The sequence below is a fragment of the Notothenia rossii genome, assembly GCF_949606895.1.
Source record: "Notothenia rossii genome assembly, chromosome: 6".
NCBI classification, from domain to species: Eukaryota; Metazoa; Chordata; class Actinopteri; order Perciformes; family Nototheniidae; genus Notothenia; species Notothenia rossii.
Genome location: NC_136909.1, coordinates 83890688 through 83915687, shown reverse-complemented (window position 1 = coordinate 83915687; position 25000 = coordinate 83890688). Strand labels below are relative to the sequence as shown.

The window sequence follows — 25000 nt, the reverse complement described above, 5'->3', positions numbered from 1 at the left end:
GAGCTGATGGGAAAAATTCTCGTCAAAAACAAGAAATCCCACAAACCCTCGGCTAACACGGACACCAAACGACTGGCGGACCTTGCGGCCAATCAGAGCCACGAATCGGCGTCTCCTAGCAACAACACGGGAGGTAAGAAAGACGCAAGACAAAAGGACTCCTTCAGCCTTTAGATCCATCTGAAATCTGCTGCCACACACTCACAGGCTTTGTAGGAAAACACAAAACAGGGTGGAAGGAACCGGGATTTCTCTGAGCTGCAAAAATGTTCAAATGCACACAAACACATGCATGTATGGAGAGGCGTCAGAGGGAAGGTGCTGCTTTTCTCGACGCCATGGAGGAGTTAGGGGTTCAGTGCTTTGCTCAAAGATACTTTCAAACTGGTGAGCTGGCACCTCTCAAGCCACCTGTCCACACAACAAATATTTTGTTTGTTTTTGTCCGCACAGGAATGATTATAATGTTTGCCAAAAGCAAAAAAAATGTTGATTCTTGCCGATAAAACCTCTCAAACATTCACACTTGTTGCTGTGGCTGTGAGGGAGTCGTCTTTCAATCGTAAGGTTTTGGGTTTGATTCCAGCCCCTGCAGTCAATCATAATAAAAAAATGTATTTGTAAAGCAGCTTTCATTGCTAAAAGTAATCCCAAAGTGCTACAAGAGGCGTAATAGAAACACAAGTTTAATCAAAGGCTTTTTTTAAAAGAACGTTTTTTAGGCCATGTCAAATTATTCTTGGACAAATGCAATATTTCTCTACTTTACGAGGAACAATGAATGAAATCAAAGCGTTTACAATAGTGATGTCAGTTAGATTTGGTTTGCAAAAAGAAAAGGTTGTGAATAATCCGTTTTTTTATTGGTATCCAAAGCAGGTAATTATCCATATCAGCTAAAAAATTACGCATTCCTATTATAATTTATCCCTGCCATGTAGTGTCTGGATTATGATTTAAAGATATTCGATCAGCTGTTTTCTTGTATCTTAATTTTTCCTATAAATTGTATTAATTCTTTACCCAATTGTTGACCTAAGGCGCGTTTACACCGGAGTACTTTTCCCCGTACTTTTCCCGTTTAGTTCCGTTAGTGCCTGGAATTTTGCGTTCACACCAAAAAGAGAACTTAGTTCCGAGAACTTTTACCCCTATTTTCAGTGCCTGCTAGAGAGGTGGGACTAACCTGGGGAGAAAAAAGTACCAATTTCTGATTGGCTGGGCGAATTGCAAACCACGCCCCATAAAACTCTGAAAAGTTTTGGGAAGCCGCCATTGTATTTGCTGGCATTAGCATTATTAGCATTAGCATTAGCCCCGCGCACCATCGGAGAGAGAATAACTTAAGGCAACACAAAAGAAAACATGGGAGCGGTGGAGATGAGGAGGTGTCGGCGTTCTGGCGATTTACTCTGAAGCCATTCCCCAACTCCGGGGACTTCCGGCCGGGGACTTCGGGTGGCAGTATACGCCGTGAAGTTGTTTGCGGGCTGCCAGTAAACCCAAAGCAGAAGAAGAAGAAGTGACGTCAGCGGCTTCATTTGCGTAATCTTCCCTCAGGGAACTTATTCCGGTGTGAACGCGATCTGTACTTAGTGCCATGGGGGAGCTAAGTGCTGGGAACCAAGTACTTGGTGTGAAAGCAGCTCTAGTCTTACCGGTGCGATGTGAACATTTGTTTTGGAAATATGGAAAACATTTATGTAAATTGTGTAAGGATTTCCTCAAACAAACATATATTTCCACAGGTAGGACTCGTCGTTATTATTCAAACAAACAACAACACATTGCAAGTCAAGTGCAAATGATTTCACGATAATCTTCTCCGGTTACTTTGATAAAGTGGAGTGTGTGTATGACGGTGTTTTATTCCCTCTTTAAGCCGAACACACAGGGTCAGGTTTACAGCTGTTTGATGTGTACAAACGAAGAAGAGTGGATGAAGAGTCGATGAGGATGAAGACTTGTTTAACTTTAATTTTAACAGAGATGGAGGCTGAGAGTGAGGAAGAGGATGATGATGAAGATGATGAGGGTAAAAAGGTCAGTGAGGCTGAGGGCCGCTCGCCCTCACTGAATGTCAATAAATATTGTTGATTTTCATTGTTAATTTTGTATTCCATTGTTGTTTTATGTACTGTAAATGTTGTTGTTAATACTTGCTATTTCCTGTTGTTATTTTTGCTGTTGTTGTTTGTTCTTAATGTGTAATGTTATTTTCTTTTTCTTGTCCTAAATGTTTCAGTGGGTCTGTGCTCTTACAAGCTATGATAATTTACTTTTAATCATTTTGTTTACATAAAAATACACCAATCATTGCTGTCCTCTATAGCTGTGTATCCATTCACCTGTTTCGTTGCACATTATTCCTTCACACAAAATAAAAAATAAATACAAATAAAGTTTAAAAAAAGAAGTAGACCAAGTCACGTAATTCAAACAATTAGGTACCGATATATTTATAAAACAAAATATTAACATGAGGTAGAGATTGTATTATTTAGTGTTTTTAAATCGTCACTCTTCACTAGAGCAACCTTTTATTCATTTGTTGTAGTGTTGGGCTACTTTGCAATTACTTTTTAGAAAACCTAGTTTAAGATTTAATTTTAATGATATAAATGAACGGATCAATTATATGTATTTTTTAGGGAAACTTTTCATCTTAATCTCACAAAACCCTACTTTGAGATATTTCATAAAGGCTAATAATACCAAGAAAATGAGGTTTGAGGAGGTGTGGAAATGTCATTGTAATTCTGTTCACTCTTGTTTTTGTGTTTGTATTTCTGTCAGATAATGATAATGCTGTACTTTTTAAGTGTCCAAAAATTCCTGACCACAATTTGTTGGACCAAATTAATCTGCTGAAACTTCACTTCCAACATAACCCCAGTACATGCATCAATCAGACCATTTAACCACAGATTTAAATATAATTAATTGTTAGAAAAATATCACTCGTCACCGTCTTCAGCTTCAATATCAGTATACAAGTATTTATTATCCTTGCAAGAATGGAAGTAGTCATCACATACAGAGCTGCATGGGACAAATAGTTCCCCGCAGGGCCGGCCCTAGACTTTTGGGGGCCCTAAGCGAGCTTTGGCTTGGGGGCCCCTCACTCTAGCGCGTTCTCACAACACACAACACGGAACCAACTTTTGTCTTATGATGTTAGCATAAACACATATTGTATAAATAAGCATATAAACACCGTGGACCTAACCTCCTCTAAGGGGGTCCTCACCTCCTCTAGTGGGCATGCTCCCCCGGGAAGATTTTTTTTTTAATATTGAAGTTAAAAGCATCAATCTGGTGCACTTTGAGAGAAAAATTAAGAGATCTATGGATACATATCTCAACACCCATATGAAACAGAACTGTGAACAGATTTTTCTTTATGGATATCTTACAAATCACTTAAACTGTATTCTTGTTTTGTCATATAGTATTTTATAACTCTTTTTCATTTATTCTCTCTGGCTGTCCATCATATAATGTTCACATAGAAACTAGGTGTCAATAGGAATATACATTTAGATTATATGACAAAGTGTTTATTTAATATATCTGGCTAGCTATAGCTACTTGCTAACGGTTTAGCTTACCCCCGTGATTCAAAGTAACGTTAACGTAGCTGTAATTTATGCTTTGCTTACATGTTCGCATAACTTGGAAGTTTACTGACATTTACATACCTTGTTTACCTGGCTCAAGTGGTGGCTCTGGGGTTGTTGTGTGAGCCACCACTTGAGAATTGTCGTATTTTTTAAGAAAATGTTTCCTTATGTCCATCTTCAAAAACTCTGAGTCCGACTGACAGTTTATTTTAAACATTGTCACAGCTCACATGATAGGTACCTGTCAGCCAATAAGACAGATGTTTATTTCCATTCAACTCTCTGGTTGGTCTGGTGTCTTGCCTCTGTTGCATTCACTGAACACGGGAAATTACAATCCTGCCGTCCTCTCTTGTGTCATGATGAGGTTCAGGTAAAGCACGGTTAATGTATTATATTATTGACTCAATAATATAATACATTACTTTGGGAGTAGGCAATCTAGGCATATTAACACAATTAATTAAACATACTTATCACGGCGACGGTGTACTGAGATTTATTTATTTTTTAAATAAAAACTAAAAATATATTTATTTATTTTTTGCTAGGGGGCCCCTTAGTGGCTGCGGGGCCCTAAGCGGCCGGTTATGTCGCTTAATGGGTCGGGCCGGCTCTGGTTCCCCGAATAGTGCCCTCGACATGCTTATATACAAGAGAGGGTGTTACCCTGGGATTCCACCGGGTCCGTCTGCGCCGCGGTTTTGTTCCGACCTCCGGGTCAAACCCTACCGGGCGCGTTTCAGAAGCGGAGCGTCTTGCGTGCCGGCTCGCAGTTTTTGTTGAGTTGGGCATATTTCCTGGACAGGCTACGTTGTACAGACAAAGTTAATACTAATTGTAATATCCCAGTTATAAACGACATGAATCAAAGATGTGTTGCTGTATTTTAGTGGTGAACAAAATGCATTCATCATCATAATTATTCTATATATATAATTTACACAGTGCCTGTAAACCAGAGGAGAACGCTGGCATTTCTCCTCCTACTTGAAAGACTACGGATTTCAAGTATTTGAATTTGAACACTGTTCTGTTCTCCTACAATATTTTTGTATAATACCATTAGGCCTACACCCTGAGCGTACAAGACAATAGCGATCGTTCACTGTTTCAACTGGCATGCTGTGGCATTTAACCTCATCACCACACCGCAAACAAGCACACACACACACACACACACACACACACACACACACACACACACACACACACACACACACACACACACACACACACACACACACACACACACACACACACACACACACAAACACACACACACACACACACACACACGGATAGCAGGGTTGTCCGGCTGGACCGGCTCCGAAGGAGATCATGGTCGTTTACGCTGACTTGTGAGAAATCTTTCCATTTTCTATCTGTGTTCACATACTGAGAATTATAACAACATTAGCCAAGTAACAGTTCGCGCTTTAAGTTACAACGACCCTTATAGATCTCGCGAGAATGTGTATAAATATATATAGATACATTTTCATAACAAAACAATGGGGTTGCTAAGCCGTTGTTAGGCCAATTGTTGGAGTTGCTATAGCAAATATACCAGCGTCGAGACGCTTCTGGGACGCTTCTAGTCGTAGGTACGTCCACACAGCAGCTTTGAAAAAATCTTGAAAATCTTGGAGCTGGGCGTGTCTGAGAGCTTGGGGATTTTTCGCGAGCAACGCGACCAACAACCAATCACATGAATCTCCCGCCCCCGGCATACAAAGCAAAAAAAAACGGGGATTTTATGCGAGCTATATATATATATAAACTCCCCAAACAGGCGAAAACCTACCAGTTTCACCTACTGTCTCTGCCACCTCCCTCCATGCCTGGTTCCTCCGGTTTGTATCCCGGTAAATAGTTCTGGTCGTAAAGAACCGGGTGATTTGCTACTGTAATTTCTCAGTTGGAATATGAGGAAATGCTCAGCTTCAAAAGTTGAACATTACTCAACTTTTGAATCCTGAAAATCCTGTAAATCCTGTAAATCTTCGCTCCGCTTCCCCACAATGCAGTTCGGCGAAAAGCGAGGCAAAGTGACGTCACTCCCATTCAAAGTCAATGGGCAGAAAAGCGTTGGAAGATTTTTTTAAAGCTGCTGTGTGGACGTACCGTAACGCGGCGCGTCTGGTGGAATAGCACCCATTGACTAGAGTGGCCGCGATCGGCACGCGGCGCAGACGGACCCGGTGGAATCTAGGGGTTACACATGTATACCGGTTCAAAGCAGTATTCTGGCATTAGTTCAGATTAGTTTACGCCTGCGTAAGCAATAAACATCACATTCATATGTCTATCTCCCTAGGGGCTGAGTCATCATGTTAATCGTAGGAACATAGCTATCATATGTCTAAAACAGTGTCTCATGAGCGTCATCCATGTAATCATACGTCTGGTTATCTACACAGTTACGTAGGGCCTCTGTTATCATGTGCTACTCTGATATAGAAACAGTACATTCAGTATTTTCCCAACAGAAATGTCCCTCTTTAACTTGTTTATCCTGTGTATCTGTGTCAGGGCTCAGCAGAGCGCGAGGCCGTTGCCACCGAGGAGATGTCCACGCTGGTGAACTACGTCCAGCCAACCAAGTTCAACTCCTTTGAAGCTTCAAAGAGTGAGAAAAGCTGATCACACACACGTTGATTTACACTTCTCTCTCTGCAACACAATTCACAAGACAGTTCTCCCACAAAGCTGGATTTCATGCTTCAGCTCTATCTGCAGAGGATCAACATGTCACACCTTGAGAATAATCTTTGATATGAATGTACTATCACACAGCAGCTGTTTCTCTGTATGAACCCATTGATTCAAAGATGTAAAGGCTTTATTGTCATATGCACACAGTGTAGTTTAAGCATGAACATCCTAAGGCTTCTCCAACAGAGAAACATACTATAACTTTAAAAAGGCCCTATTATGCTCTTTGGAGTGTTCCCTTTCCTGTAGGTTTTTGTACATGTAAATAGCCGGCCAGCTAATCAATCAGAGCAGACTGAGCTCTGGTTTCAGACAGAGGGTGAAAAGAGGTGCTGCAGCACAGGCAGTATGAGAACAATAAAGAGCTTTTTGAACATTAAAGCATGGAGACATGTAGAGACACTACATACTGATATACACCTGAACATCAGCAGGAGAGGACTCTTTAAAGTAGAGACACTACATACTAATATACACCTGAACATCAGCAGGAGAGGACTCTTTAAAGTAGAGACACTACATACTGATATACACCTGAGCATCAGCAGGAGAGGACTCTTTAAAGTAGAGACACTACATACTGATATACACCCGAACATCAGCAGGAGAGGACTCTTTAAAGTAGAGACACTACATACTGATATACACCTGAACATCAGCAGGAGAGGACTCTTTAAAGTAGAGACACTACATACTGATATACACCTGAACATCAGCAGGAGAGGACTCTTTAAAGTAGAGACACCACATTCTGATATACACCTGAAAATGAGCAGAATTTGGCCCCTTTAAATCAAAGAGCTGAAATTGGCCGACTTCCTGTTGATTACGTCACATTCCCATCCCTTACAAAGAGAATATGGGAATCGTGATGAAACCAAGGCAATTGCTGAACAATATTTGTGTGTGTGTGTGTGTGTGTGTGTGTGTGTGTGTGTGTGTGTGTGTGTGTGTGTGTGTGTGTGTGTGTGTGTGTGTGTGTGTGTGTGTGTGTGTGTGTGTGTGTGTGTGTGTGTGTGTGTGTGTGTGTGTGTGTGTGCGTGCGTGCGTGTGCGTGTGCGCGTGTGCGTAGAGGCAGCTCGTTGTCACCACATGTCGTCCTTCGTGGAGACCAAAGCTCTGGAGCATCTCACAAAGACACCGGTGGAGTTTGTGGAGTATCCTTGGCAACAGTGACTCTGGATACGCTGCTCCATGGCAACCGCTTCCATGCTTTGTGTCCCTTCTCTTTTTCTTGTTATTAGTATTTATTAACCTAAAACAATTTCTTAGACGTGTATAACCCCGTCCAAGAATATTTTTTTATTTTAATGACTTGAAAATTACACCTTTTCAGAAATGCTTTTGCATTTTTGTGTGCTACATTTTAGGTTTGTTCATTTTTTTGATTATTTTTAACCTGTACATTTATAGCGTACAATATATTTTATAACTTATAAATATATATTTATAAAAAAAGTACTAAAATGTATTATTATCATTATTTTTCTTTTTTATTGTATTATTTTGATTTTTTATAATTTTTTATTAATCATAATAATGTCAAAAATAATACGGTTATCATTATTGTTTATTTGTACTATTATTATTATTATTATTATTATTATTATTATTATCATTATATTAGAGTTGTAGAAAACTAGTGTATTGGTACATTTAGTCTGATGCGCTTTAGTGGTAGCATTTGTAGTAATATTGATTATTCTTTTATGAATTATTAAAATGTTTTTGCTCTGGAAGATGTCTTGCTGTTATTTTGTTCTTTAAAATGAAATATTTTCCCTGAGATGGGGATTTAGAAATATTTTAACTCACTTAACATAATTGTTGTTAACCTTACATTAATTACCCAGATATAATAAATCCCAGTTGAGTCGTATCTACCCAAAAGGAACCAGAGTGGATTCCTCTAACTTCATGCCGCAGCTTTTCTGGAACGCCGGCTGTCAACTCGTGGCTCTCAACTACCAGACTATAGGTGAGCATTCAGTGTATTCATGTCAACATTGTATACACAAGAGCAGTGATTGTATACCTTAAACAAAAAACTTTGTGGCATTCTTCCTTCACAGTTCATGTAATATAAAGTGGACCTACCATGCAAAATGCACTTTTTGATGTCTTTTATACATAAATATGTGTCCCCGGTGTGTCGGTGAACACACGTAGCGTCAGAAAATAAAACCCTTTCTCTGCGGATACAGATTTTCTGCCGATATGACGTCAAATCGGCGACGGACCCACAGAGAGCTGCTATCAGAAACAATGCCTGACGTGTTTTGGACGTAATCTCATTTTTGTTTACATTAGCAAGCCTCGCTAACACTCAGAGCTAACCTGTACTGTAGAGCACATGTGTTTAAAAAGCAGGAAATTAAAAAAGGAACTCACCTTGTGGTAAACCTGCGAGAGAAAAAGCATTTGAGCTCCAGACTGTTTCAGAAATAATCCTTGATGTGGTTTAGAACAGGATGGCGTTTTATCACAGCAGAATTTAACTTTATCTCTGGTAGAATTCTGATCAGCATTAGCTCCGCCTCCTCTTTTTTTTTTGAAAAGTAGAAGAAGTTGGGAGTCCCAGCAGCTTCTACTGAAGCCAGTCCCCAACTCCGGGGACTTCCGGCCGGGGACTTCGGGTGGCAGTATACGCCGTGCCAGTAAACCCAAAGCAGAAGAAGAAGAAGTGATGGCTTCATTTGCCTAATCCTTCCCCAGGGACTTATGCCGGTGTGAACTAAAGAGTTCCGATGAACTAAGTACTGGGAACTAAGTACGGCAAAGTACTTGGTGTGAAAGCGCCTAATGGGTGATCTGTTTGGTATTTTAAGCAAAAAACTTCACAGACATGTTTTGTATAGGTATGGCCCTACAATATATTATATAAGACACATTAGAAGAATGCTTATAATGAACGACCAGATGTATTAACCTTACCTCTGCGAACAAGAGTTCCCTGAATAATTCCAAGTCTTTTCAGGCAACTAAATCTAGACACTCGTGCAAAAATGGGCGCTAGAGAATATGAGAAAATATACCAATTAATTTACTTTGATGAAGATTAAACATGACTTTTAATATTAATTAAGTCTATTGTTGTTATCTGATCACTAATTGATATAACAATGTGTATAGGGGCAAGTAGGTATCTTGAACCGTAGTGAAACATAGCCAGTGTTATACAATTTATCAACAATACTTCAATATACTTATTACGTATTTTACCACTTGCAATTAAGATGAAAGGACATTGCAAACACTGCACTTCATTTCGTTTGCAAACTCAACCCAAAATGCATCCAAAATCAGTATAAGTTCAATTGATTTAAGCTTTTCAAGAATTCCATAAATTCAAAGCATCAAAACTCGGAATTCAAGCAGCTATTAGTCAGTGGGATGCTAAAATAATGTATTTTACTGCTCTTTTGGACTAATAGCTCATATATACACTTATATTGTAACTCTTATTTTTTAGTGATTTATTTAACCGCATTGCGAAAGGTTTGTACTTTGCTTAATATTGTCTTTTTGTTCCAGATTTGTCCATGCAGCTGAATCTCTTCATGTTTGAGTATAACGGTCGCAGCGGCTACAGACTGAAGCCGGAGTTCATGAGACGACCGGACAAACACTTCGACCCTTTTGCAGAAAACACGGTGGACGGCATCGTGGCTAACACCCTCTCTGTGAAGGTACTTTCCTCTTTAAAGGGACAGTTCAACAGAGATGGCAAAAGTACACACATCCTTTACTCAAGTAGAAGTACTGTGATAAACTCAAGTCAAAGTAAAGAGGCTTTGAAATGTACTTCAGTAAAAAGTACCCATAACTAGCAGCTGTTTTAAAGAGTACCTGACCTCCCTTTATATTAATAGAACAATAATGTCATTGTTAGCTAATGAATGTTTCCATGCTGAACAACGGCAACATGACAACGTTTCCATTGGTCCCTCTTCTTTAGAGAAGACCAGGAAATGATGGATACACGGATCGTGTTCAAATCAATAGGCACGCAATGACTCTAAATAATAATGATCACGCCACCAAACACACATTCAGACTAAAGGAACCAGCCTGTTTGGAAAATGTGAGAAGTAGAAAGTACAGGTATTTGGGTTCAACATGTAAGAAGTAGAAAGTACAGGTATTTGTGTTCAACATGTGAGAAGTAGAAAGTACAGGTATTTGGGTTCAACATGTAAGAAGTAGAAAGTACAGGTATTTGTGTTCAACATGTGAGAAGTAGAAAGTACAGGTATTTGTGTTCAACATGTAAGAAGTAGAAAGTACAGGTATTTGTGTTCAACATGTAAGAAGTAGAAAGTACAGGTATTTGTGTTCAACATGTGAGAAGTAGAAAGTACAGGTATTTGGGTTCAACATGTAAGAAGTAGAAAGTACAGGTATTTGTGTTCAAAGTGTAAGAAGTAGAAAGTACAGATATTTGAGTTCAACATGTGAGAAGTAGAAAGTACAGGTATTTGAGTTCAACATGTAAGAAGTAGAAAGTACAGGTATTTGTGTTCAACATGTAAGAAGTAGAAAGTACAGGTATTTGAGTTTAACATGTAAGAAGTAGAAAGTACAGGTATTTGTGTTCAACATGTAAGAAGTAGAAAGTACAGGTATTTGTGTTCAACATGTAAGAAGTAGAAAGTTCAGGTATTTGAGTTCAACATGTAAGAAGTAGAAAGTTCAGGTATTTGAGTTCAACATGTAAGAAGTAGAAAGTTCAGGTATTTGAGTTGAACATGTAAGAAGTAGAAAGTACAGGTATTTGTGTTCAACATGTAAGAAGTAGAAAGTACAGGTATTTGTGTTCAACATGTAAGAAGTAGAAAGTTCAGGTATTTGAGTTGAACATGTAAGAAGTAGAAAGTACAGGTATTTGAGTTCAACATGTAAGAAGTAGAAAGTACAGGTATTTGTGTTCAACATGTAAGAAGTAGAAAGTTCAGGTATTTGAGTTGAACATGTAAGAAGTAGAAAGTACAGGTATTTGTGTTCAACATGTAAGAAGTAGAAAGTTCAGGTATTTGAGTTGAACATGTAAGAAGTAGAAAGTACAGGTATTTGAGTTCAACATGTAAGAAGTAGAAAGTACAGGTATTTGTGTTCAAATGTAAGAAGTAAAAGTAAAAAGTCATCAGAAAAATAAGTCGTGGAGTAAAGTACTGATACCAGAAAAATGTGCTTAAGTACAGTAACAAAGTATTTGTACTCCACTCTGCATTTCAGAGAGTTTGAAGTGGGGTCGTTTGAGGTATTTATCTAAACCCAAGCCCTAGTTTGGAGAAATACACAGTAATGGCTGCACAGAAACTGATCAATGCACTTGCGTGGACAGGGCAGCAAAACACCGTGAAGGAAAAGCCAACATCAATGTAGGTTTATGAACGTCTGTATTTATGGTGTTGCGTCCATAAATGCTCTCGCCAAAGCCACCTGACTCCTTTGCCAAAACTAGTAGTTTTTCCTCCCAGAACACAGGAGTTTCTGGTGCACAGTCTATATAGGTTAGTTGTTAGTTTGTGTTTCTGTGTGATTCACCAAAGTCACGTAACTACCCAATCAAGGTAGAGTTAGCAGACCCTCCCATTATCTGCACGTTAAAATGACTGGTTTTGTCAATGGAATCGGTTGTGGCAATAAGTGCTGCAGTTCCTCATTGGAAACTTAGACTTTAGAGTTTTCAGAAATCAAAAATCCATTACTTGTTAGAAACCGCCATTTTTGGATTCAGCAGCGGCAAATCTACTTTTGGGCTTCTAACGAAAATATGTGAGGGTTTTTATGACTCATTCCTGCACCTCTCAATTACATGTTAGGTGTATTTACTGAAACGTCTCCGTGTGTGTGTGTGTGTGTGTGTGTGTGTGTGTGTGTGTGTGTGTGTGTGTGTGTGTGTGTGTGTGTGTGTGTGTGTGTGTGTGTGTGTGTGTGTGTGTGTGTGTGTGTGTGTGTGTGTGTGTGTGTGTGTGTGTGTGTGTGATCCAGGTGATTTCAGGACAGTTTCTCACTGAGAAGCGCGTGGGTGTCTATGTGGAGGCGGACATGTTCGGACTTCCTGCAGACACCAGGAGGAAAGCCCTGAAAACTAAAACGTCTCAGAACAACAACGCCGTCAACCCGGTGTGGGACGAGGAGCCCATCGTCTTCAAAAAGGTGAGACTCAACAGAAACCAACCTGAGCTGTAACTCTGACTCATCTGCTGATAACTCGTCCTCCTACTTCCTGTTGAAAACGCTTCTGATATCCATTAGTGTAGCTAGCTCCAGAAGCTAACAAACAGTGTGAGGATGTTCTGTCTCTCTGCAGGTGATTCTTCCCACTCTGGCCTCGCTGAGGATCGCTGCTTTTGAGGAAGGAGGAAAGTTTATCGGTCATCGAATCATTCCAGTGTCTGCTATCAGACCAGGTAGTTATACATCCCACATGAACTTCCTCTCTGTCTATTGTGAGACTGTAATGGATCAGTGTGTACTATCAAGAGGAATCTATTAGGACTGTAATATTATCACACTCATTTTCATTGCTATGTTTCCTTGTAATTGTGTCTTTATACATCTCGTTCTTTCTTGCCTGATTCTTTCATTATTACTCACCCAACACATCAGACTCTTTGGCTTCAGACGGTTGGTTGATCTTTCTTTCAGGTTATCGTTACATCAGCTTGAGGAACGAGAAGAATCAGTCTCTGGTTCTGCCGGCTGTGTTTGTCTACATTGAAGTCAAAGACTACGTCCCAGACACCTTTGCAGGTAATAATTCAAAGAAAGTAAACACTGTTCTGCAGGAAATCAACTATTCCGACGTATCTTCACAAAAAACGAGTTTTAAAATCAAGAAATTTGCTAATTTTTCATGCAAGAATGTTTTTTTTCGGACTAGTCTAAACTTTTCCTATAAAAATAAACAATCCATTTTAATTTGTTGATTTTATTCAGTTTTATTTACAGTATTTTATGACAATATACAACAAAAATAATGTTGAGTAGAAGTACAAAGCAGCAGACAGTGAAAATACAAGTACCTCAATATTGTGTTTATTTAATTCTCACATAAATGGACTTTAATTTTACACCACTGTAGACCTCATACCCAGTCTTTGAGTTGCAATCTACACAAAGAACATGTTTCTGCACTTCAACAACATTTAAAAGTAACTTAAATATGTCCACGTCCATGAAACGGATCCATAAAGTACAGCTCTGTATTCATCTAGGTTTTTTAATCTTTATCTGCATTTCCTGTCCAGATGTGATCGAGGCTCTGTCCAACCCGATCCGGTACGTGAACCTTCTGGAGCAGCGGTCCAAACAGCTGGCCGCGCTGACGCTGGAGGACGGAGAGGAGGACGCACACACCGAGGTGAGGCTCTGCTGGTTATAGTTATAGGACGCATCTTTCCATAAATAAATTCAAATTCAAAGGGTTTATTGCCATTTAAGCTACAGCGTAGAAATAGCAATGGAAATCTTTTGACCTGAGCTCCTCCAGCAATACAACATATATAATAAAATTAGGGCTGCCCCCGACCAAAGGTTTTCCTGGTCGACCACTGGTCGTCAGGTAAGGCCACTGGTCGACCACTGATCGACCTGTGGCGCGAATGAAAGCGCACGCAGAGACAAACCGCCTTTTTCGCGCAACCGGCAAGTAATTAAATTATGATTCTGAATGTGTTGGAAAAATCAACAAGGAGACTGTCTTAACATTTTGTTAATTTATTTCAACACAACACACCATATAAAAACATCATACAACTTATGAACTTTTAAAACCAACACAATAACTTTATAAAACAAACAAAAACAGTCTTCTGTTAAAAAACTAAATTTAAACTATATTTTTAGTTTCTTTTAAACATGTAAAATAAATATAAATTATATAAACAAACGAATAAATAAATATAAAAAAAATACAAAATAAAAGGTAGTGTATATACATGTCAATAGAATATGGGATATGTACAAGAACAGAATATGAAATTAAATCCTGTAAATTAAGACAAAATTAAATACGGTTTATTGCGGTGATAACTATTTATATAAATTAAATATTGAGATTTATCAAAGTGAACTACTTGAATTCTTACACTTTTTCCCAATAATGATGTAAAATAAAAATGTAGAGACAGAAAGGAAAATAGAAAGGAAATAAACCTGGATGTTTGCTTTTGAAGTAGTCTGAAGGAAGGCATGTTATGAAAGAAAAATAGCCCAAACTCACAAAATTGTCAAGAGCATAATAAAAGGTTGTTTAAGCCTTGGGTGTCTTTCCTTCAAAATAATTAAGATAATCCAGAACGCTCAAATTCTTGTTATATTGGACGCATCTTTCCATAAATGTTGAGATTCATCAAAGTGAACTGCTTAGACTTTTTCCCAAATATGATGTAAAATAAAAATCTAGAGAAAGGAAAAAGAAAAAAGGGAAAAAACCCAGATTTTGTTTTTAGTATTCTGAAAGAAGACATGATATAGAAACTCAAAAAATTGTCACGAGCATAGTAAACGGTTGTTTTAGCCTTGGGTGCAGGGGCGCCTCTTGCGAACAGGCAAGGCAGGCAACTGCTTGGGGCCCCGGACCAGAAGCGGGCCCCCAAAGAAGGTAGATTGAGAAGGTCCACAGCAACGACAACATGAAACACACTTTAATTTACTGCAAGGACATGTCGGGAAACCCCCTCAAGGCGGCCCCATGCATAGCGCTACGTAAAATGCTGCTTCTTAAGTTTCGTTGCCTTGCTCCTCTCTGGGGGGGGGGGGGGGGGGAGAGAGTGTGTTGGGGCACCACTGATGGTGATGAAAGCTGGTTCGAGGGGCCCCCAGTGAATGTTTGCCTAGGGCCCCCACAGACTCTAGAATCGCCACTGCTTGGGTGTCTCCCCTTATAAAAAAATTAAGATAATCATTAAAGAAAACTCAAATTCTTGTTTTACTTAATACTGAACTTGTGATTTTTTCGCTCATTAGGCTGTTATTTATTCTTGTTGTGTTTATTCAGGATGAGGCAGATACCTGTGCGGAGCGTAAGGCTGATCTGAAACCAGCTCCTCAGGAGAACGGGTTAAGCCCCGCCCCCGGCCATGCAGGCCACACCCCCATCACCACCACGCCCAAAGCCTCCGCAGCCAATCAGCAAGCAGCTACGACAGGTAGCCCCCGCCTCCAGAGACACACATTGACAGAGTGCTTAAAGTACATCTTAATGTGCCAATATTCATGTAACCTTTTATTGATGTTTTTCATTTCTTCTCTGCGTTTCAGAAGCAGCCAAACCAGCAGCAAAGAGTGAAGATCTGGTTTTAAGTGTTTTGATAGGTGAGTGTTCACATGTTGCTTTCAACAGACTTTTTTTTATCATGATTGACCAGAAAAGTATTATTAATGATGAAATGTATGATGAAACTCATACAAGCTTTAACCCTCCTATTGTCTTCGTTTCCCCCTTACTTTGGTGATCGGTCCTGTTTTAACTGCTATTACATTAACACAAAAACCATTAATCATCACCACATTTCATTTAACACCCTTTCTAACTGTAAATATTGTATCAGACTACTGGTATACATGAACAACTGCAGTAGATATACAAAGAATAGACACTGAACATGTATTGCGTGTGCCAAGTGTGATCCATGTGGGGGGATGGGCACATAAGGGGGGGAAATGTGTCAAATTGTTGTGTGTGTGTGTGTGTGTGTGTGTGTGTGTGTGTGTGTGTGTGTGTGTGTGTGTGTGTGTGTGTGTGTGTGTGTGTGTGTGTGTGTGTGTGTGTGTGTGTGTGTGTGTGTGTGTGTGTGTGTGTGTGTGTGTGTGTGTGTGTGTGTGTGTGTGTGTGTGTGTGTGTGTGTGTGTGTGTGTGAGTGATCCAGGTGATTTCAGGACAGTTTCTCACTGAGAAGCGCGTGGGTGTGTATGTGGAGGCGGACATGTTCGGACTTTGTTACAAAGTTGACTAAATCATCCAAAATACAATGAAAGTGGTGATCAGCAATTATGTTCAAATCTCTACTGTGAAGGATATCATGAAGCCTTAATGCAATCGAATGTGAAACAAAAAAGTTATGATTGATGAAAGTATTAATCCGGTCAGATTTGACCCGAAGACATCCGGAGGGTTTTAAAAGAAACACTGGACATGTATGTAGTAACGTGTGTTGTTTGCATTTCATTGTTCTCTTTTATCCTTTTTCCTCTATCAACTTGTCTTTCATCCTTTCTTTATAACTAATGCTGTTGATGTATTGCTTTTAAAAAGGTGTCCATTATCATCTGGACAACAGCTGGAAATTAGCAACGTTGGCTAAAGCTGCCCCATGTACTGTTTTTTGTGACAGTTGATAAATGGGGACTGTCCACGACACTATGAACAAACAAACTAAACTTCATTCAAAATGTCCACATTTGCCCCCAGATGTGCCGGTGTGCTCCATGGAGGCTCTGCAGCAGTCGAAGGTTTACCAGAAGGAGCAGCGGCGGCAGTTCAAGGAGCTGAAGGAGCTGGTGAGGAGGCACCAGAAGAAAACCTCCGAGCTGCTCCGAGAAATCAACAGCAAGTTCAAGAAGACGGTCCGGCAATGCAGCAAGAGCAGGTAGTGACCTCTTCTACATCAACATGTGTCCCCTCTTCTTCATGTCTCTTCTACATCAACATGTATCCCCTCTTCTTCATGTCTCTTCTACATCAACATGTGTCCCCTCTTCTCCATGTCTCTTCTACATCAACATGTATCCCCTCTTCTTCATGTCTCTTCTACATCAACATGTTTCCCCTCTTCTTCATGTCTCTTCTACATCAACATGTGTCCCCTCTTCTCCATGTCTCTTCTACATCAACATGTGTCCCCTCTTCTTCATGTCTCTTCTACATCAACATGTGTCCCCTCTTCTTCATGTCTCTTCTACATCAACATGTTTCCCCTCTTCTTCATGTCTCTTCTACATCAACATGTGTCCCCTCTTCTCCATGTCTCTTCTACATCAACATGTGTCCCCTCTTCTCCATGTCTCTTCTACATCAACATGTGTCCCCTCTTCTTCATGTCTCTTCTACATCAACATGTGTCCCCTCTTCTTCATGTCTCTTCTACATCAACATGTGTCCCCTCTTCTTCATGTCTCTTCTACATCAACATGTTCCCCCTCTTCTTCATGTCTCTTCTACATCAACATGTGTCCCCTCTTCTTCATGTCTCTTCTACATCAACATGTGTCCCCTCTTCTTCTCGTCTCTTCTACATCAACATGTGCCCCCTCTTCTTCATGTCTCTTCTACATCAACATGTGTCCCCTCTACTCCATGTCTCTTCTACATCAACATGTGTCCCCTCTTCTCCATGTCTCTTCTACATCCACATGTGTCCCCTCTTCTTCATGTCTCTTCTACATCAACATGTGCCCCCTCTTCTTCATGTCTCTTCTACATCAACATGTGTCCCCTCTTCTTCATGTCTCCTCTACATCAACATGTGTCCCCTCTTCCTCATGTCTCTTCTACATCAACATGTGTCCCCTCTTCTTCATGTCTCTTCTACATCAACATGTGTCCCCTCTTCCTCATGTCTCTTCTACATCAACATGTGTCCCCTCTTCTTCATGTCTCTTCTACATCAACATGTGTCCCCTCTTCTCCATGTCTCTTCTACATCAACATGTGTCCCCTCTTCTTCATGTCTCTTCTACATCAACATGTGTCCCCTCTTCTTCATGTCTCTTCTACATCAACATGTGTCCCCTCTTCTCCATGTCTCTTCTACATCAACATGTGTCCCCTCTTCTCCATGTCTCTTCTACATCAACATGTGTCCCCTCTTCTTCATGTCTCTTCTACATCAACATGTGTCCCCTCTTCTTCAAGTCTCTCCTACATCAACATGTGTCCCCTCTTCTTCATGTCTCTTCTACATCAACATGTGTCCCCTCTTCTTCATGTCTCTTCTACATCAACATGTGTCCCCTCTTCTTCATGTCTCTTCTACATCAACATGTGTCCCCTCTTCTCCATGTCTCTTCTACATCAACATGTGTCCCCTCTTCTCCATGTCTCTTCTACATCAACATGTGTCCACTCTTCTCCATGTCTCTTCTACATCAACATGTGTCCACTCTTCTCCATGTCTCTTCTACATCAACATGTGTCCCCTCTTCTTCATGTCTCTTCTACATCAACATGTGTCCCCTCTTCTTCATGTCTCTTTTACATCAACATGTGTCCCCTCTGTGAAAAGAGACTCTGAAAGTTTCAGGAACAAAGATTCTTTCTCTTTTTGATCCATTTCTATAAAAACCTGTCTGAAAATGAGCTGATGAGATTTTGGCCACTTTATGATGTCATAACGATGTTTTAGCCAATCAGCAACCAAGGTAACCCCCCCCCCCTTATCACCTGAATCTCCTTCTATACCTCATTCACACCAACGGTGTTTCAGGGCCGGTTCGGAGCTGGAGCTTGAAAAATAACCGGGTTTTCCTGTTCACACGGCAGTGGAGCAGCCTCTTAGCTCCGGAATCCGGTTCGTTTCAAGCACCAACAAATTGTCCGGCTAGAGCAAAAGCACCGCATACGTTACGCTTACGTCGAGGCGGGGGCAGGGGCAGGGGCGGGATCAACTCCTGAACAACAACAAAAAGCCCGCGTTTTATCCAGTTTGTACACAACGATGGAGAAAGTTAACAAGCAGCAGTGGTCCACTGAAGAGACCAGCTACCTACTAGGAACCTGGTCTTCCGAAGAGGTACAGAGGAAGCTGGAGCACAATCGGCCATTGTCGTTGTTGTCGGTGTCAGCTGTGAGGGGTTTCCGCGCGGTTTGGCTTTATGAAGCAGGCACGCAAACGGTTACGTCATGACGCAAACAATGACCCAATGACGCAGCACCAGTCGGACTCTGGGCAGTGTGAAAATAGCCGGAGCTAAACCGAAGAACCGGTTCTGAACCTGAAAAGCTCTAGCACGGAGCTTGAACCTGAGTTGCGTTGGTGTGAATGAGGTACTAGAGCACCCTTCTGTTCTTTGTAACCAAATGTCTCTCAGAGGGGCGTGGGGAGGGGCTCCTTATTTTCATCTAAAGTAACAGACAGAGAATCAGCACTTTGAAAACAGGGCTGAAACAGAGGGGATTATGGGATGCTACAGGTTTTGTATATATCTGAGACCCATGGGCGTAATTCCCACTGGGGACAGGGGGGACATGTCCCCCCCACTTTTCAATATCCTGTTTGTGTCCCCTCCCACTTTTCAACTGTGTTTATTATTTTTATTTTACGCAAGCGGTCATCGTCACGGTGGAGCGTCTGTGTGGCACGGGCGCATTTTGAGAGAGAGAGAGAGAGAGAGAGAGAGAGAGAGAGAGAGAGAGAGAGAGAGAGAGAGAGAGAGAGAGAGAGAGAGACTGACTGACTGACTGACTGACTGACTGACTGACTGACTGACTGACTGACTGACTGACTGACTGACTGACTGACTGACTGACTGACGTTAGCATCTGGTGCTAGCTAGGAGCTAATGGAGATTAGAAGCTGTTTCAACAATAAGGAGAGGGAGAGTCCTCTCCTGTGGGACTGAGAGGCTGAGATAACGTCAGCAGGTTGGTAAAGGACTCACTGAGTGATTATATTGTAAACTTTAGTCTAAGTTATCTCAGTGGGTCTCAAACGGTTTGGTCTAAACAAATATGTCCATCTATTTAATATAGTTGTTCAAAATAAGTTAAGAAATAATTCCATTGTCAGTAAAAAATTAAAAAACACAGTTTGAAAGGGAGTGATTAGTAAAATATGCATAAATAAAAAGAAAGATAAAGATAGGAGAGGAGTTTACCAATGATGTGTTATTGGTTGTGAGCATATTCTAATGGTTTTCTGATTATTGAAATACATACAGTTCTGTTTCATCTGAGTGTTGAGAGCTGTATCCATACATCTCTTCATATTGCCCTCAAAGTGCACCAGATTGATGCCTTTAACTTCAATTTAAAGAAAAAAATCTTCCCGGGGTGCATGCCCCGGACCTCCTCTAGGGAGGCCCGGGGGCATGCATCCCGGACCTCCCTAGAGGAGTTGAGGTCATCACAAATAAAACAGGTTCACATGGATAGGATACTAGATAAGTGTGCACAGACATTATATACACTACACATTTGTATTGGATTTTTTAACACCATAGTCCCTAATATATTTGTAGAAAGGCAGGAAATGGAATTAAATCGAGAACAATGTTTCATTGCGGAGGACCCCCTGTTTTGTGTCCCCCCCACTTCTCAAACCAAAGTTACATCCTTGCTGAGACCTGTGATATATTGATGAAAAACAGTATAATAGGAGACCTTTAATTCAACTGCACTTATTTTAAGTTGCTTTGGATAAGGCGGGAGGCTGTGGCGCAGTGGACTAGTGTGTTGGTGTTGGGATCAGTGGAGCACAGGTTCAAACCCCACTGCAGTCAGCATGTCGTTGTGTCCCTGAGACACTTCACCCCAAATTGCTCCTGTGGGGATTGCCCACAGTATTGAGTATGTAAGTCGCTTTGGATATAAGCGTAACATATAATGTAATGCAAAAGAAAGTGTTATGTCAAATCGAATAGGGATTTGTAAAATGGCTGCTGTAGTTCTTATTTACTCATTTGGTGTATATGCCACCTCAGGGGTTCGGAGGTGGAGAAGGACGAGCGTCTGCAGCAGCTGAGAGACGAGCAGCAGCAGCAGCTCCTGGCTCTGAGGCAGGAGCAGTACTACAGCCAGAAGTACCTGCAGAGAGAACACATCAAAATGGTAACCACAAGAAGTGTAACAAAAACAACTGGACCATCCTAACCTGAGCTACCTTTCTGCTGCAGGCGAATAGTTCAAGTTATAAAAACAATATTTCAATTCTGTAAAATGAGGTTGTGCTGTAAGTTGTTATTTTATAATGCAAGAAAAGACAACTCAAGTAAATAAAGTAAAAATCTAAAGTAATAGATACCCCTACGAAACTCCCATTATGAACGTTTTCTGAAATATTCTGTTTAAATATGTAAATACTGTCTGTGTTAAATATAAACAGAAATATGAACATAATGCCACATGTTTTGCATTAACATATAGTCAACACATTAGAGTCTTTACTGAGGGGAATTTCCATTTCTCTTTGCAAACTTTGCAAGGTTGCTGTTACAAGTTGCCTGAAACCTTATTTTAAATATGCAAATTAGGCTTAATTTAATACTAACTTTATGGGGAATTTTAAGATAAATCTTCAGACAAAGTAAAACAAATGAAAGTGCTTTCTTTACACTGCATGTCTTCCTTTAGACGTGTTATGACCCAAACATAAAATAATATCACAGTCGAACCCCAATGCTCCAGCTTCTGTAGAGTTTAGTTCTACGTTTATCAGACCATGTGCTGCTTTATCCCAGTTTAGTTTAAACATGGATGTGATATGTGTTTCCTGCAGCTGACGGAGAGGCTGAGCAGTCTGGCTGAGGAGAGTCACAACACGCAGATGAAGAAACTCAAAGACATCTGCGACAAGTGAGTCTCAAACATGAGATTTAAACAACCAGTTGCGAGCCGTGACTTTTATACCTAGGCCCTCTGACCCCCACCCCTTCCCTCGAGTTATTACGTCACAGCGTATACTTCAGCGGAATATCAAAACAACGGCCCGGGGTGCAAAACGCATCAATGAAAGCGACCCTCTATCACACAAAACAACACCTGTAAATAACCCTATTTGTGTTCTTTGAAATTGAAAAGGATATTGCATTGTGTTTTTTACTTTCGTTGCAGTTGTATGTCTTAACTGTAATTTGGCATGCTTTTATTTTGAAGGCGAGTTAACGCTGTTGACAGGAAGTTGTTGTTGCTATGGAAACAAGAAAAGTTTCACAGTGGGCGGAACTTGTCATAAAGTCCGCGATACGATTGGTCAATTGTACTGTCATTTGACATTACTCTCTCGCTGGGCCCTCTGTGAATTCATAGCTGGACCGCCTGGAGGTCCAACAGCTCCTCTCTTCACAGTAACTCGCAGAGACGAGCTTCTTTCATTTAACCCTTCACATTCCAACAGAAAATGAATAGGCAGATTCGAAGGAGTTATTTCTTTGGAAATGTTATTTTAAATACAATTAAATCAAGTTATTTTGGTAAAACTAATGAAAAATGTAACTAAAAAAATAACTACAAAAATATATTAAAAAAATATATATATATTTTTTAATGTTTTTAAATATTATTTTGTAGAATATCTTAGGCGCCCTGATGGCTCGCCACTGTAAACAACACACATTTAGGTGAAAAGATACAAAGAATAACTTTAGCTTTTGGTGAAAGTTGATGCCTTTACTTTTGTACGTTTGTATTCCACTGACGTTCCTTCGTGGGGTCAGTCAGTGAGATTGTTTTGCACCTTTTTCTGAAACACTTTTTAGGATCACTGCCCTCTGCAGATATGAAACCCCAAATTGAACATTTTCAAACAAGTTATTTTGTGACTGATCTCTCCCACTGAGCTCGAGTGTTTTTTCTGCTGCTGTAGGGAGAAGAAAGAGTTGAAGAGACAGATGGATCGAAGGAGAACAGAGAAGATCAATCAAGCGAAGACCAAAGAGAAACATCTGGCAGAAGAGTACGATCCATAAACACACACACACACACATTACTTTAGTGCAGGGGTGTCAAACCCAATTTCATCGTGGGCCACATTAGCATTATGGTTGCACTCAAAGGGCCGGTTGTAACTATATAAATATACATATATAAATACATAATATATATTAAATAATGTATTATATTATATTATTGCCTCTGCATTGGATTTTTATCGGATAGGGTAATAACTTCATAATTAACTACGTCTGAAAGCAGAAGTCTAGGGTAAATAATTGCAAGTCTCTTCAGTGCGCATGTCACAAAATGAGATGCATTGTGGGACATATAGTTTATGGGCAACATAAGATAAGATGGACCTTTATTTTCAGTAGTTTAACAGCAACAGGGTAAGATTGAAAAACAGGACAGCACAGATGAAGGTGAATACAATTAAGTATAAAAAAAATAAAAATAAATAACTATAAAATAAGAAATTAATTAAAATGAACATATATAGATATACTGTAAAGTAGCATGTAACCGTATAATAAACGTATTATATTCTTTGCAAGCTCTTGCGGGCCACATACAATGAAGTCGCGGGCCGGGTTTGGGCCCCGGGCCTTGAGTTTGACAGCCCTGCTTTAGTGTATCTCATAAAAATGTTTATCTGAAACTCTGACTGTGTGTCCCCAGGGAGAAGACCGAGATCAATAAGTCCTACGTGAATGAAGTCGTCCAGAACATAAAACGGGTGAGCGGAGGATAAAAACATTTATTTGATGGTTTTTTCTCCAGTCTGAAAGCTCTCTAGTCTAGACGATCAGGAAAAGGTAATGTTTACAACACAATAAAGTGTTGCAGGAATGAGTCCTAAAACCCAGAAATTGGTCAGCATTTTAGCACTTCCTGTTCCCTCATCTGGAAGTCAATGGGTTTTTGAAAGTGTTAGAAGCCTAAAATAAGGTCTGTGGTTAACACAACCTGAAGAGAACGTTTTATTCTACGACATATCTGGTTCATTTAAAAACATGTGTCATAAACGTGTGTTGCCTATTTTCTGCAGTAACCAAACAGCCAATGGAAAAATCCCATTGCTTTCTGTGGCAGGAACCTGGGAGATGCCTTCAGGGTCCACTACAGAAATAGGAAATCACTGCACCACTCTATATAACGCTTGATAAAACTCTCTGCATGATTTCTGTCTCCAGCTGGAGGAGACTCAGACGAAGCGCCACGATCAGCTGGTGGAGCAGCACACGCAGCTCCTGCAGGAGATACAGGACCTGAAACCAAAGGTAGAAAAAAGACACACAAAAACAAGAACAAAAAAGTGCTTTACAACAATGCAAAAAGAAAAGTAATACATAAAACAATGGGCCGCAGCCTAGTTCAGCTGGTAGAGCTGCAGCCTATGGGTTTGAATCCTAAACACTAGATACCTACATCTCTTTTAATTATTTGCATGCATTTGATACGGATCAGGCTACATTACTTTCATAACTTGAGACTCTGATAAGTTGCTGATTATATTTGTTTACAGGTAACTAGCGGAGGTGGGAAGTAGTGGAGTACAAATACTTTTTTACTTTACTTAAGTAAATGTTTCTGTTATCAGTACTTTACTTTGACTTCTTACATTTTGAACTCAAATACCTGTACATTCTACTTCTTACATGTTGAACACAAATACCTGTACTTTCTACTTCTTACATGTTGAACACAAATACCTGTACTTTCTACTTCTTACATGTTGAACACAAATACCTGTACTTTCTACTTCTTACATGTTGAACACAAATACCTGTACTTTCTACTTCTTACATGTTGAACTCAAATACCTGTACTTTCTACTTCTTACATGTTGAACACAAATACCTGTACTTTCTACTTCTTACATGTTGAACACAAATACCTGTACTTTCTACTTCTTACATGTTGAACACAAATACCTGTACTTTCTACTTCTGTCATTTTCCAAACAGGCTGGTTCCTTTAGTCTGAATGTGTGTTTGGTGGCGTGATCATTATTATTTAGAGTCATTGCGTGCCTATTGATTTGAACACGATCCGTGTA

The 25000-nt window shown here is 40.1% G+C and overlaps 1 protein-coding gene across 2 annotated transcripts in view; it reads left to right on the top strand.

Moving 5' to 3' along the window:
- LOC307043211 (1-phosphatidylinositol 4,5-bisphosphate phosphodiesterase beta-1-like) overlaps nucleotides 1-25000 on the top strand; it is a 43516-nt gene that overhangs the window by 17340 nt on the left and 1176 nt on the right. Inside the window, exons 14-31 of one of the 2 annotated variants that reach the window (XM_079687526.1) lie at nucleotides 1-133; nucleotides 1883-2043; nucleotides 6159-6255; nucleotides 7414-7498; nucleotides 8195-8319; nucleotides 9876-10030; nucleotides 12336-12503; nucleotides 12658-12757; nucleotides 12996-13100; nucleotides 13598-13710; nucleotides 15349-15499; nucleotides 15612-15665; nucleotides 16762-16939; nucleotides 20991-21117; nucleotides 21785-21861; nucleotides 22871-22960; nucleotides 23620-23677; nucleotides 24135-24221. The exon at nucleotides 1-133 is cut by the window's left edge and continues 33 nt beyond it. In XM_079687526.1, the coding sequence (XP_079543652.1) occupies nucleotides 1-133; nucleotides 1883-2043; nucleotides 6159-6255; nucleotides 7414-7498; nucleotides 8195-8319; nucleotides 9876-10030; nucleotides 12336-12503; nucleotides 12658-12757; nucleotides 12996-13100; nucleotides 13598-13710; nucleotides 15349-15499; nucleotides 15612-15665; nucleotides 16762-16939; nucleotides 20991-21117; nucleotides 21785-21861; nucleotides 22871-22960; nucleotides 23620-23677; nucleotides 24135-24221 (2064 nt within the window). The remainder of the gene's footprint in view (nucleotides 134-1882; nucleotides 2044-6158; nucleotides 6256-7413; nucleotides 7499-8194; nucleotides 8320-9875; nucleotides 10031-12335; nucleotides 12504-12657; nucleotides 12758-12995; nucleotides 13101-13597; nucleotides 13711-15348; nucleotides 15500-15611; nucleotides 15666-16761; nucleotides 16940-20990; nucleotides 21118-21784; nucleotides 21862-22870; nucleotides 22961-23619; nucleotides 23678-24134; nucleotides 24222-25000) is intronic. The other variant, XM_079687527.1, reaches the window with a different exon arrangement.